This window comes from Danio aesculapii, chromosome 4, assembly GCF_903798145.1.
Source record: "Danio aesculapii chromosome 4, fDanAes4.1, whole genome shotgun sequence".
NCBI classification, from domain to species: Eukaryota; Metazoa; Chordata; class Actinopteri; order Cypriniformes; family Danionidae; genus Danio; species Danio aesculapii.
In genome coordinates, this window is record NC_079438.1 from 1,088,678 (window position 1) to 1,104,533 (window position 15,856).

The 15,856-nt window shown below is 36.2% G+C and overlaps 1 protein-coding gene across 1 annotated transcript in view; it reads left to right on the forward strand.

Annotated features, from left to right (window-relative positions):
• Nucleotides 1–15,856, forward strand: part of phf21b (PHD finger protein 21B) — an 86,867-nt gene that overhangs the window by 58,715 nt on the left and 12,296 nt on the right. The window contains exons 3-8 of the mRNA XM_056455262.1: nucleotides 3,430–3,522; nucleotides 5,407–5,751; nucleotides 7,409–7,534; nucleotides 8,522–8,573; nucleotides 10,572–10,648; nucleotides 10,722–10,776. Of these exons, the coding sequence (XP_056311237.1) occupies nucleotides 3,430–3,522; nucleotides 5,407–5,751; nucleotides 7,409–7,534; nucleotides 8,522–8,573; nucleotides 10,572–10,648; nucleotides 10,722–10,776 (748 nt within the window). The remainder of the gene's footprint in view (nucleotides 1–3,429; nucleotides 3,523–5,406; nucleotides 5,752–7,408; nucleotides 7,535–8,521; nucleotides 8,574–10,571; nucleotides 10,649–10,721; nucleotides 10,777–15,856) is intronic.

Sequence of the window (15,856 nt, forward strand, 5' to 3'; positions counted from 1 at the left end):
TATTTAATAAATAATAAAGACAAATAAATAAAATAAAATAGCAAAAATAAATATATTTTATAAATAATAAAAGACAAATAAATAAAATAGCAAAAATAATATATTTTATAAATAATAAAAGACAAATAAATAAAATAGCAAAATAAATATGTTTTATAAATAATAAAATAAATAAATACAAATAAAATAGCAAAAAATAAATATATTTTATAATAAAAGACAAATAAATAAAATAAAACAGCGTAAATAAATATATTTTATAAATAATAAAATAAATAAATACAAATAAAATAGCAAAAATAAATATATTTTATAAATAATCAAAGACAATAAATACAAATAAAATAGCAAAAAATAAATATATTTTATAAATAATAAAATAAATAAATACAAATAAAATAGCAAAAATAAATATATTTTATAAATAATCAAAGACAATAAATACAAATAAAATAGCAAAAAATAAATATATTTTATAAATAATAAAATAAATAAATACAAATAAAATAGCAAAAAATAAATATATTTTATAATAAAAGACAAATAAATAAAATAAAATAGCATAAATAAATATTTTTTAATAATAATAAAAGACAAATAAATAAAATAAAATAGCAAATATTAATATATTTTAAAATAATAAAACAAATAAATAAAATAACATAGCAAAAAATGAATATATTTCATAAATAATAAAAGAAACAAAGACAAATAAAATAGCAAAAATAAATATATTTTATAAATAATAAAAGACAAATAAAATAAAATAGCAAAAATAAATATATTTTATAAATAACAAAAGAAAAAGATAAATAAAATAGCAAAAAAATATATTTCATAAATAATAAAAGACAAATAAATACAAATAAAATAGCAAAAATAAATATTTTATAAATAATAAAAGAAATAAATACAAATAAAATAGCAAAAATATATATTTTTATAAATAATAAAAGAAATAAATACAAATAAAATAGCAAAAATAAATATATTTTATAATAAAAGACAAATAAATAAAATAAAATAGCAAAAAATAAATATATTTTATAAATAATAAAAGAAAAAGACAAATAAAATAGCAAAAAAATATATTTCATAAATAATAAAAGACAAATAAATACAAATAAAATAGCAAAAATAAATATTTTATAAATAATAAAATAAATAAATAAAATAAAATAGCAAAAATAAATATATTTTAAAATAATAAAAGACAAATAAAATAAAATAAAATAGCAAAAAATAAATATATTTTATAATAAAAGACAAATAAATAAAATAAAACAGCAAAAATAAATATATTTTAAAATAATAAAAGACAAATAAAATAAAATAGCAAAAATAAATATATTTTAAAATAATAAAAGACAAATAAAATAAAATAGCAAAAATAAATATATTTTATAAATAACAAAAGAAAAAGACAAATAAAATAGCAAAAAATATATTTCATAAATAATAAGACAAATAAATTAAATAAAATAGCAAAAATAAATATATTTTATAAATAATAAAAGAAATAAATACAAATAAAATAGCAAAAATATATATTTTTATAAATAATAAAAGAAATAAATACAAATAAAATAGCAAAAATATATATTTTTATAAATAATAAAAGAAATAAATACAAATAAAATAGCAAAAATATATATTTTTATAAATAATAAAAGAAATAAATACAAATAAAATAGCAAAAATATATATTTTTATAAATAATAAAAGAAATAAATACAAATAAAATAGCAAAAATATATATATTTTATAAATAATAAAAGACAAATAAATAAAATAAAATAGCAAAAAATAAATATATTTTATAAATAATAAAAGAAAAGGACAAATAAAATAGCAAAAAATAATATTTCATAAATAATAAGACAAATAAATAAAATAAAATAGCAAAAATATATTTTATAATAAATGAAATAAATAAAAACAAATAAAATAGCAAAAATAAATATTTCATAAATAATAAGACAAATGAATAAAATAAAATAGCAAAAAATAAATATATTTTATAAATAATAAAAGAAATAAAGACAAATAAATAAAATAGCAAAAAATAAATACATAAACAAATAAACAAAAATATATAAAAATAAATAATAATAAATAAATAAATAAATAACCTAAATAATAAAAATATCTAATAAATAATATAATACATTTAAGAATGTTATATACATATTGTTATTCATAAAGTATAATGGGGCTCCAGTTTCATAGCTTCTGATCTGTGGCGTCCGGGATAAGCAGAATTGTTAGCGTTCACCTGGCATTTGTGTCTTATGGCATCTGCAGGGGCTGATGGGTAATTCACTGCAGGCCTGCTGTTTAATTCAGTACTTTTACAAAATACAAGCTGAATGCCACAGCTCAAGGTTACAGACATCTCCCTCTCCCTCCCTCTCCCTGGGATTCAGCAATTACTAAAACCACAGCCCTGACGGAGCAAGACATTTCATCAGGACGGTTGTCATGAGAACAGGCTGCGGGCCGCCCCCCCCTCCCTACTATAACGCACACAAGACAAAGATGAGTGAGTGAGAAGGGTTTTAAAGCAGCGGAGCTCAAACTCTGCTCTCCTGTTCTTCAGGTTATATTATATAACTCCAGCATGACGCTGTAAAATCAGTGTGATCTGCCCATGAGGAACCAGAGAAGCTACAGCTTTAAAACACAATGTGCTGTAATACTAATAGTGTGCTTATGGAACTGCAAATATATTATTCATATTGTATTTACTTAGCTTGAGGTATTATTATCTGTCTGACCTAAAATTAACTTAAAATACAAATAATATTAATACAATATTATTCATAACGCACATTTAAAGACAACCAAAGTGCTGTTTATAGGAGCAAGGAAAGTTAAAAGCGGGAGAAAATAGCTAGGTCTTTAACACGGACTGAAATATAGGACCAGGAATAAAAAATAAAACGAAATAAAAAAACAAAGAAAAAAAAAAAGAAAAAAAAGTGTTTTATAAATAATATAATAAATAAATACAAATAAATAAATAAATAAAATTAAATAAATACACAAATTAATTATTAATAATAATAAAATAAATAAAAGGGGGCGGGGCATGTCAGATATTTGATTGGTCAGAAGATTTGACGAGAAACTGAAGTATGAAGTGACGTCAAAAAAATCGTCGGAATTTTTTTCGGCGGAAGTGACAAACTGCAAATTTTTGAAGTACGTGTCGGTTTTACGTCTTCGAAATGCGAATTTAGTGACGGTTGGATATCTGTAAAACTAACATACTGATACGAACATCTAAAAAACTTTAACGTCCGCAAATACGGGCTCTGGCATACGTGTGGCACCGATAACTTCTGTTCGTTTCCGCATTACCGCTCAGTGGACTTCCTATGTGTGTTTGCTGTTTGACTCATCATATGTTTGGCTTGTCTTTGACAGATGCTGGGAGCCCTCACCGCGATCCCTATAAAGGTGCCTCACATCAGCTCTCTGCAGCGGCTGGCGGGACACGCACCCAGTCTGCTACCTCAGGTAGAGAACAACCCTGCATAAACACTTCCGCTCACTGATTGCAGTACTAAAGGTAGAAAACAGTTCAGGACAGGCAGCAAACGATTATCGATAGACAGAGGAACAGAAGCAGAGCGGTAACAACATGGGAGTCTCGTGCTACTAATTTTGTAATACGAAGGTATTTTCCTTACGTATCGTTAAAGTTATTCGTGTCAACAGTGCGCCAAGCCGAACAGGCTATTATTTATCACAGCATTAAATGCCTACTGTTGAAGTATTTCGCGCGTTCCGTACATGCAAGTACCTGCTAGGGAATCTTATGATTGTTGAGTCGATTCCAAGAAGGCGCTCACCTCCGCGGTCGTGGACATGTATGTGCTCTTACCAGCTACGTCGAACACTCGGGTAAATGAAGGCGTATTTAAATCCTGCTTCTCGTCCGCAATACGCAGCTGATTCAGTGGTTGCCTAGCAACATAAAATGCGCAGTGCAACCAAAAAAAGCGAGTGTGGTGCGCCTTGCGTTCGTGTTCGGTGTGATCCGCTACACTTTAATAGAATTGGTCTTTTACCAATTCTTACCCTTAACTGGATGCGTATTACTAGACCAATCAACTGGCATCCGGCGATTCCTTAATACGTTCAACGTTAAATACGGTAGAGACCATATTTGTGTTTGTCCAGTTTTCATTACAGCTCATTTAGGTACCTGCTCACCTCCGAGGTCGTGGACATGTATGTGCTCTTACCGGCTACGTCAAACACTCGGGTAAATGAAGGCGTATTTAAATCCTGCTTCTCGTAATCTTCGCTAAACTTCCGCCGTCTCTGCTCTCTTCTTCTGCACACCAGCTGAGAAATCTTGAAAAAACGATACCTTGTTCCCCTCGATACAGGAGGTCCCCCAGACGTCTCGCTGCTTCTAGGATCGGTCTTTTGTCTTCATAGTTGTGCAGTCGAACGGTCACGGGTCACCTTCGTTGTGAAGTTGTCCAGTACGGTGCGCTCTGTCCAGTTTGATCCATCGGTCATATTCAGCATAGTCGGGATCCAAATCTCTAAAAAAAAAAAAAAGCTATCGAGTCACCCAATTCAGTGCCATCTTGGAGACCGGCGATTCTGATATTCTGACGCCGACTTTTATTTCTCAAGGTCTTCTATACGTTCGAGTGCTTTTTGCAGGAATGTCTCGATAGATCCGAGGCACGTTGAGCTGTTAACTTGATTATCCTCGAGGTCTGATATTCTCTGCTCGGCCTTGATGACTCTCTTGATCATACTGTCCAACTTGCCTGAGATTGCCTGTAACTTCTTTTCAAGAACAGTCAACACCTTTTCGACTATACAGTTAACCGCGTCATCCGATAACGTAGTCCCGTTAGAAACAGCTGGGTCTGGATTATCTTGCTCGGCAATAGTGCTCCTGTTTTGCCGTTTATTTCTTCTAGCTTGTTTACTAGTCGAATCTGATTGCAAACGAAAGGCATCGAGAGACATCTTGATCGCTTTCTCCTCAATTCTGTGCACTCTTAAAGCAATTAGGACGACTGTTTAGTAAAAGATTCAGCTATTTGGCGAGGAGCTATTTCAGACACGTCGTCGCTCTTAAAGCAGTAAAATATGTATTCAGAAGTCTTAGACCTTTCTAACGATATATCATACGATATGTCATGATTAGATTAGGATGTAATTGCAAAAAATGTGATGTAAACTCAAGCGTCCTGCTGGTGTGATGGTGAAAAAGAATTCAAATTTCAAAGCAGAGCTACCAATTTCCAACCGTACGCCAAAGAAGTCTAGCGGTAATTCGCTGTGGCAGATCATTTAACAAGTTAAATTTAATCTAGATATCTTAAGCCAAACTTCTGCAGTGTTTGAACGTTGTGGTCTTTCTCTTTCTAGGTTAGGCCAAAGACCCTCATTCCAGACAGCCTTCCCCACAGCCCATGCCGAGAGCAGCAGTCGGGTCAGACGCTGGCCGTCCCACAGAGCCTGGCGGTGGTCAGCCCAAAAAGCCAAGGCGCATCTTTGCCAACTGCCAACAGCACCTTCAGTCACGAGAGGCTGTCCAATGGGCAGGAGGAGAGCTCCTCATCGCCTTTATATGCGCAGGGCATCTCTACAGCCGTCAGCAGTCCAGGGGTGGCGTACGCCATCATCTCCGCAACCTCGCCAGCAGCACACAGAGTTTCAGGAGTCACCGAGGCCATCAAGGTGCAACCGCTGATTTTCAGCCCAGACAGCAAGGTCAGAAGATCACCTACTGCGCTAATATTTATGCTGCACAACTGGACGATGAAGTAGTTTTGAACATTCATGATGATGTTGCTGTCACTAAGGATTGGTATTGATATTAATACTGAAACTTGAGTTCGATGCCAGTTCCTGAACGATACTTTTTCGATACCAATTTTATATTAATAGAGTCAAACTGTTAAAAGCACAAAAAATAAGCGTGATCAAACAGTAAATCAATCCAAGTAAGTCAACTCAAGCTCTTTGCGAAAATGTGCCCAGGGCTACATTTTTGCGAAATGTGAAATACGTTGCTCCGGTGACGTTTTCTTGCAGTTTGTGTTGACAAATCCACTAGAATCCGCTTTTTTTGACATTTTTAAAAAATCTCAAATGCATTACTGGACTTCGTTTTCTGATTTCACTTACACATTTTTCTCATACGTGTCCATGAGAAGGTGGAGCTTATATATCATCTTGCGATCGACTGACCTAAACCGCTCCCTAAACGAATCCAACCGATAGTGTTTTCAAAGGCAAACGTGAAGACAAAAATCGCATTTTACCATGTTTTACCATGATTTTACATCGCTTTAACCTGTTATGTTAAACCATTTTTTTCACCAAACTCGAAACCAGCCATTCTATACCCCAAGTACAAGTCTAAGTACACCGTACAAGGTGAGCTACTGAGCAAACTGACCACAGCAGAAAAGTTGTCCACATGGCGATAAGCAGGTGAGGCAAACACATTAGATTACAAATCATAGAAGCTTTAAAGCATTTTGTGTTTTTTATTCGTTGCCGTGCAAAGAAATGTGTGAAAATAGTTATTTCTTACTCGATAATATGTCCCTGTAAGTATTAGTAACTTAATGTAAAGAGGAACAAAAGTTGTAGGCGTCATACTGCCCTGTAGCATTCGTTTTACAATCAAACTGCTATGTTGAGGCACGTTTTCATGTTTTCGCAAAAAACATAGCGTGAAGAACGTATTTCCAATGAGTCTGTGTTGAAATAAGTTCAAATAGATTTCAGTTATCGACAATTCCATGTCAGTATTGAAGTTCACTCCTGGGGTTTTCCTCGCTCAGATTTTCATTTCCATGTGTAGATCGGTAACCTCTCGCAGAATAAGTCTACCTCGTGTGCCAGCATTAGAGGTCGCTCGTTCTTTTTGCGACAAATTTGCCGTCATATAAACTTGGTTCACTAACACGAGAATTCTCCATTTTAGGTATTGAAGACATTTTTTCGATACTCGATATTCTCGAGGCAATACGGTTGGTGCCTAAAAAGTATCGAACTCTATACCCAGCCCTAGTAGTCAAAGTTTGGTAAATTAAATAAAGTATGGAGAAAATACTGATCAGTTGATTTAAAGCGATCGTTCGCAAAAAAAAAGAAAATTCTGTCATCATGTCAAACTTGTTTTGAGTTTCTTTCTTCTGTTGAACATAAAGGGAGATAGTTTGAACATGTTGGTTGCTAACACCCACTGACATTCATAGTATTTATTTTTCCTACTATGCAAGTCAATGGGTGCCAGCAACTAACATTTTTTAACTGAAGAAAGAAACTCAAACAGGTTTAGAACCACATGAAGGAAAGTAAACAATTCATTTTTTGATTGAACTGTCCCTTTAAGATGTTTATTGTGTGCTTCCAGGTTATAATCATTCAGCCACAGATTCCCAGCAACTCCAAGAGTTCCCCGGCGTCACAAACCGACAGTCCTGTAAAGGAGCCAATCCCAGACCCTTCAAGCCCAGCCAAAAAGGAAGAGGATCCAGAGGTACACACACAACTAATCCTGACTGTTGCAGTTATTTGGTACCTTGTAAATTGAGAGTTTTCTAACTCAAGAGTCAGTCTTGGAGTGGTATATTAGAGATACACCGAAATGAAAATTCTGGATGCACTTGGCTGAAAACCAAAACTGAGGATCCCTTGTAACTATCATTTCTTATTTTATTAAATAGGATAACATTTTTTATAAGGATTTTTAAATTTGATCTCAATAACGTAGATGAGATTTTGAAAAACTTGTATTGACAGTGAACGAGTCGAGAGGCGCCATTTACCAGCGTTGCCCTGGCAGCACAGTAGCGCTAATGCATACTGCACACTGATGTCTTGACTTTTCTGTTGTTAAATTGTGTACTCAGACTGATGGAAAATGAAAAGTTGCTACTTCCTAGCCTGAAATGACTAGAAACTAAACTCTTATTCTGGCGTAACAATCAAGGAACGTTGCTGCAGCAGAGGCAATGATAGTACGCAGCACTTAAAAATAGTCCCCAGCTAGGTAACTAGATAATAGTACTGCGTAACATCATTGCGTCGGTTTTTGAATTTTTTTTAGAGTGATGCTAACGGTCTTATCTGATTTAATGATTTATGCTAAGCTAAGCTAAGCTAAATGTGCATCCGCCTGATCCAAAGATCGACTGAATGGATTCAAAAATGGTAAAACACCCCATCCTAGCTTTCGGGGAGCTGTAAAATCAGCTTATTTTTAAATAAGACTGCAGTGTTCTTGTAATAGAGACGCAACGTCATCTATTATTGATGCAGTGTTTGTATTTGGAGAAAAACGAGATGTATTCAGTGACATCAGAAGACCGCTCGCCACTCAAAGCAACATTGAACTAGCATTAGCCTTGACCTAGCACCTGGTTCATGCTAATGGAAAAGAAGTATCAGTTAATAAATTGGTGCACAGCCATGTTGATGAGTAAGTCCAGTGAGTCCAATAACTATTTAACTGTCTGTTCTGCAGAAAATAGCCTTCATGGTCGCTCTTGGCCTGGTCACAACAGAACACTTGGAGGGTGAGTTATGTTCACTATATGTCAGTGATGGCTAATTGTCATAATAATTCCTCAGTGATAGATATATAAGGTGGGCCATTTATTTGGATACACCTTAATAAAATGAGAATGGTTGGTGATATTAACGTTCTGTTTGTGGCACATTAGTCTATGCGAAGGGGCTCATGAAAGAATAAAGTGTTGTTTTTCTTGGGAAATTCCCAATGAGTTTGATGTGTCACATGACCCTCTTCCTATTGAAAAAACAAAAGTTGGATCCAAGATGGCGACTTCAAAATGGCCACCACCCATCTTGAAAAGTTTGCCCCCTCACATACACGAATGTGCCACAAACAGGACGTTAATATCGCCAACCATTCCCATTTTATTAAGGTGCATCCATATAAATGGGCCACCCTGTATAATGAATATATATATATATATATATATATATATATATATATATATATATATATATATATATATATATAATCTAAGCCAGGGGTATTTGGACGAGTTTGAACACCCCTGACCTAGGCAGAGATTTTGATAATCATGTTTATTTAGGATTTTTAAAAATATTAAATACACTTAAATGACACAAAGTCACGACAACAAACGTTTTTATGTTTACCTTTTTCAAATTAAATTGTATTTTTTTTTCATAATGACTTTTTTAGGGATTTTTCACCTTTAATATGATAGGACAGTAGAGATATCATACAGGAAAGCATTGGGAGTAGAGAGAGGGGAAGGATTGGCAAAGGACCTCGAGCCAGGAATCGAACTCAGGTCACCGTGAGCACATCGGTGCCATATATCGGCACAATACCACTAGGCTATTGGCACCGACAGGTTTCAACAAAATTTAAGTTAAACAAAAAATGAACTTGTGGAGACCTCTGATAACTCAGGGACTTAGCCAGGTATGGGCAAACTTGTTCCTGGAGGGCCGGTGTCCTGCTGAGTTTAGCTCCAACCCTTATCAATATAGGCCATGGTGCTCCACCGGAAAAAAGTGATTTGCCATCTCCAGGTTGGAGGAAAGCCCTTACCCCAGGTGGAGGAATTCAAGTATCTTGGGGTTTTGTTCACGAGTGAGGGAAGGATGGAGAGTGAGATTGACAGGTGGATTGGTGCAGCGGCAGCAGTAATGCGGTCGATGTATTGGTCCGTTGTGGTAAAGAAGGAGCTGAGCCGAAAGGCAAAGCTCTCGATTTACCGGTCAATCTACATCCCTACTCTCACCTACGGTCATGAACTTTGGGTCATAAGCGAAAGGACAAGATCTCGGAGACAAGTGGCTGAAATGAGTTTCCTTCGCAGGGTGGCAGGGCGCTCTGTCATCCGGGAGGAGCTCGGAGTAGAGCCGCTGCTCCTCCACATCGAGAGAAGTCAGCTGAGGTGGCTCGGGCATCTGTTTCAGCTACCTACCTAGGGAGGTGTTCCAGGCATGTCCCACCAGGAGGAGGCCTCGGGGAAGATCCAGGACATGCTGGAGGGATGTCTTTCGGCTGGCCTGGAAATGCCTCGGGGTCGCCCTGGAGGAGGGGAAAATGGAAATAAATCAAAACACACCTGACTACATCTTTCGAGTGATCTTGAAGACACCGATTAGCATGTTCAGGCGTGTTTGATTACTGTTGGAGCAAAACTCTGCAGGACACCGGCCCTCCAGGAACAAGTTTGCCCATACTTGTACTACGCCAAAGGAAAATGAATGAATGAAAAGTTGAACTCAATATTTTTTGTCAGCTTGACCGGTGTAAGTTGAAATAACTAGAAAAGTAGTTTTACAGTGTATCGGAATAAATAACGTATTAACTTATTAATGAATGATTTAGAATTATTTGTTTTTAGACAACTTGTGTTGGTAATAAAGCTGTATGCTACGTGACTGCAGCCTATAATACTGAATTCTGCACAACGTTGAATTAAACATTGAAAGATCTCAAGAAAAACAAGCATTTCCACTTGAGACGTTGAATCAATGACGGATGCTGTTTTCATTTCTGTCAGAGATCCAGAGTAAACGGCAGGAGAGAAAGAGGCGAACCACAGCTAACCCTGCATACAGCGGCCTGTTCGAGCCAGAGGTTCGCTCCTTTCTACGGTTTCTTCAGTTTAAAGCTCTGTTCGTTTGTAAACGTCTTGTTTCTTTCTTTTCAGCGCAAGCGACTTGCCTCCAATTACCTGAACAGTGCGATGTTTCTTTCCACGAGAGGTAATGATGTCGATTTCTGCTTCTGTCGAAACAGAAATAAGTACAGAATTAATTCAGCTGGAACATTCGCCATAAAACTCAAGCTTTAATAGTTGCTAAAGGGTTAGTTCACCCAGAAATGAAAATTTCCTGTTAATTTACTCACCCTCTGGGTCATTCGAGATTTACTTCTTTCTTTAGTTTAACATTAAAGAGAATTTTGAGCTGAATCAGTGGTGATTCAAGTGGTGATTCACTTGAAGCTGAGTCAGTGGTGATTCAAGTGGTGATTCACTTGAAGCTGAGTCAGTGGTGATTCAAGTGGTGATTCACTTGAAGCTGAGTCAGTGGTGATTCAAGTGGTGATTCACTTGAAGCTGAGTCAGTGGTGATTCAAGTGGTGATTCACTTGAAGCTGAGTCAGTGGTGATTCAAGTGGTGATTCACTTGAAGCTGAGTCAGTGGTGATTCAAGTGGTGATTCACTTGAAGCTGAGTCAGTGGTGATTCAAGTGGTGATTCACTTGAAGCTGAGTCAGTGGTGATTCAAGTGAATCTTTGGTGATTCTTATGATAGCAGTGAATGATGTTTTAGATTATAAATAAACATACAAACGAGTCTAATAAATAGTGTATAATAAATAGTGTAATTAAACAAATAGCAGTGGCTCCTGATCCTTATGAAGCGAAACGATCAGTTCGTGTAAGAAGTTGAAGATTATTTTCAATAGGGCTGCTGGATTATGGGAAAAATCATAATCACGATCAGGGGCGTTGCTAGACATAAAGCTCTACTGGGGCACGCACCCCCTTATATATATATATATACTGCTTCCACCCGCGTTGGTTCGGTTGCACATCGAGAATAGCGTCTTTATTTCGGAATTGCCACTCTTAATAAATACACTTGCATATGAAGTAAAACATATCTCAAAGCATTTATTGGGGCTCTGGAGATTTTTACTGGGGCACGTGCCCCATTAAATTGGATCTAGCGACGCCACTGATCACGATTGTTTTGGTCATAATTGTAATCACGATTATTCAAAACGATTGCCGTTGAAGTCAAAATCATTCGCCCTCCTGTGAATTTTTTATATAAATATTTCCCAAATGGCAGATTCAGGAATTTCTCACAGTATTTCCTATAATATTTTTTCTTCCGGAGAAAGTCTTAGTTGTTTTATTTCGGCTAGAATAAAAGCAGGTTTAGTATTTTGAAACCCATTTTAAGATCAATATTATTAGCTCCCTTTAAGCTATATATATTTTTGATTGTCTGCAGAAGAATCTGCTGTTATACAATCACTTGCCTAGTAACCCTAATTAAGCTTTTAAATCACACTTTAATCTGAATGCTTGTATTTTGAAGAATATCTAGTCATGTGCTGTCATCATAGCAAAGATAAAAGAAATCAGTTATTAGAGAAGAGTTATTAAAACTATTGTGATTAGAAATGTGTTGAAAAAATCTTTCCGTTAAACAGAAATTGGGGGGAAAAGGGTCGCTAATAATTCACGAGGTCTAATAATTCTGACTTAAACTGTATATAGATACAGTTATATTCCTACCTGTGGATAAGGAAAGGCAAATAAATACAATAGGATAAAAAATATGAAGCAAACTGTGCTTTAAGCATCTTTACCGCAAGAAAAACTTTAATTATAGCTCCAGCAGTCCTTCAGTCAAGAGCAGTGAGGGATTTTCTCCTTTTGTTGTTTGATTAATGATAAAAACAGTCGGCAGCAGGAATATTGCGCGCTGTCACTTTAAGAGCAGCGCGGTTCTGATTTATAGTTTCTCTTTCACGTGTCTTCTGATTCTCAACTCTCAACTGTGTGTGCTCTGCTCGTCTCTGAGGCTGAGCGCGCGCACACACACACACAACACCATGCGATCTCATTCGCACTTTTAAAAACATGAATGATTTGAATGTACGTCAGTGAATGATGCGCATCGTGACATTACAGTACATGCTTTTAGTAATGTTCACGTGGAACTGAGCTTTGCAGAGCAACAAATGTGTACAACTGGAAAGGCGGCGGTATATGATGCAATAATCGTTTATCTTCATTAATGCTTTTTCATAATCGTTAGAAGTCGAAACCGAATTTTCGATTAATTGCACAGCCCTAATTTACAATGTTATTAGCTTTATCCACAGCCTGGTCAAGCAAATCTCTGCGCATGTGTAGTAGCACACTCCCTCGCGCTTTCCTCATCAAAGTGACAAGACTACAATTGCACATGCGCCAAGTAAATAAACAAGACATGTTCATTTTTGGGTGAACTATACCTTTAATGTTTAATGCACCTGCTGCTTTTACATATCTATTTAACTCTATTAACACTAGGTGCGTCCCAAATGGCGTACTTATGCACTGTCCTACTCTAGTTTGTAGTATAAATAGTTTAAGTCGTGCGTTCACAATGAAACTTCTCAAAAAGAAGTGCACTTTAAATACCCGATGATGCACTTATTAAACTGATAAACGGAAGTGTGTTATGTTGAACACTTCACGCATTAAACGCTAGCAGTTTAGCTAACGTAGCGAAAGGGCGGAGCTATCGGGTGCTGAGCTTGGATTACTTTATTTTTGAGTCAACAAGCTAAAGTCTCAGTTTTGAGGGATGTAAACAATAATAATGGTCCTAACGCATTTCCTGGTTTACATTTTTAAGTTCTTTAGTTTCCGAGAATCCAAAACGAGCCACATATTGATAAATAATGTTATGATAGCAGTTTTGACAATAAGTTATGATTGAATTGCCTCTTGTTACAGTTATGAAATAGTTTATTAACAAGCAGGAAATGTTCATGGGCCAAAGACCTTTTTAAGGTATACCGCGGTTTGGAAAAGTCAAGGTTCTGCGTCAAAATCTTCTGTAATACCATTCCCAAGGTATGTGTAAGATTTTTTTTATTTACTTTTTTTGTTTTGTTTTTTTAGGATAACTATCTCCAGCAGAAAAGATCTCCAAAGATGCCGTTTTAAATAGTAAAAAAATAAAAATCAGTGTTTTTGAAACTAATGAAGACAGCAGAAGCCGATGATTTATTTTCATTATTTAGCCAGACGTGTTTACTGCTCCGTAATATTTCAAGAGTTCACACTTAGCTCACGATTTATACATAGCTTGTTTAGCGTGCTGTCCCGGGAGAGAGCCCTGAGCTCAAGGGATCCTCGAGCCTAGGGCTCCCTCCTTTCACAGGGCAAGGGAAGATTGAGCTCAGGTCGATCTGAAACTCCCCCGCTGCTGAGGCCAAGGTGAACTTCCTGAGAGTAAGAAATTAGAAAAAAGATTTAGGCTTATTTTATCTATAATATAGAGCACATTTGGATGGTGGGAGGAAACCAGGGAACCCGGGGGAAACTCACGTGGACACAGGGAGAACAATCCGCACAGAAATACCAGATGGCCCAGTGAAGACCCAACGCCATTGGTATTCTTGCTGTGAGGCAACAGTGCTAGTCACTGGGCCACCGTGCCACCCATACTGGATAAAGGTGGAAGAAGGGGAGGAGGAGGGTTTCTTCCAGACGAAGATAGTTGTAGAGAGGAAATGAGGACATAGAGTGACCTGGGATCCTTTGATTGGAGGATCATGATTAGCCAATGTGGACCAGCTGGGTCAATTATGAGCACATGCTCCTCTCGAAATTAGTTTAAAATTAAACTTCACTTAAAATTTTTTCAACAAAATTAAACATATTGTGTTCAAAGGAGGAAAAATGTTGTTGTTTACCAAGACATTTTAAATGAATATATTTTAGAGCAGTAATCACCAGAGATGGGGGACTCGAGTCACATGACTTGACTCAAGTCAGACTTAAGTCGCAAAATTTAGCATTTGAAACTTGCTTGACAAATATCCAAAAAAGACTCGACTTGACTTGGACTTGGCTGTCATGACTTGAGACTTGACTTGTACTTGGCTGTCATGACTTGAGACTTGAATTGTACTTGGCTGTCATGACTTGAGACTTGACTTGTACTTGGCTGTCATGACTTGAGACTTGACTTGGACTTGACTGTCATGACTTGAAACTTGACTTGTACTTGGCTGTCATGACTTGAGACTTGACTTGTACTTGGCTGTCATGACTTGAGACTTGACTTGGACTTGACTGTCATGACTTGAGACTTGACTTGTACTTGGCTGTCATGACTTGAGATTTGACTTGTACTTGGCTGTCATGACTTGAGACTTGACTTGGACTTGGCTGTCATGACTTGAGATTTGACTTGTACTTGGCTGTCATGACTTAAGATGACTTGTACTTGGCTGTCATGACTTAAGATGACTTGTACTTGGCTGTCAATACTTGAGACTTGACTTGAACTTGGCTGTCATGACTTGAGACTTGACTTGGACTTGACTGTCATGACTTGAGACTTGACTTGTACTTGGCTGTCATGACTTGAGATTTGACTTGTACTTGGCTGTCATGACTTGAGACTTGACTTGGACTTGGCTGTCATGACTTGAGACTTGACTTGTACTTGGCTGTCATGACTTAAGATGACTTGTACTTGGCTGTCATGACTTGAGATTTGACTTGAACTTGGCTGTCATGACTTATGATGACTTGTACTTGGCTGTCATGACTTAAGATGACTTGTACTTGGCTGTCAATACTTGAGACTTGACTTGAACTTGGCTGTCATGACTTGAGATTTGACTTGGACTTGGCTGTCATGACTTGAGACTTGACTTGTACTTGGCTGTCATGACTTGAGACTTGACTTGGACTTGACTGTCATGACTTAAGACTTGACTTGGACCTGACTGTCATGACTTGAGAATTGACTTGGACTTGACTGTCATGACTTGAGACTTGACTTGGACCTGACTGTCATGACTTGAGAATTGACTTGGACTTGACTGTCATGACTTGAGACTTGACTTGGACTTGACTGTCATGACTTGACTTGTACTTGGCTGTCATGACTTGAGACTTGGACTTGACTGTCATGACTTGAGACTTGGACTTGACTGTCATGACTTGAGAATTGACTTGTACTTGGCTGTCATGACTTGAGACTTGACTTAGACTTGACTGTCATGACTTGAGACTTGACTTGGACTTGACTGTCA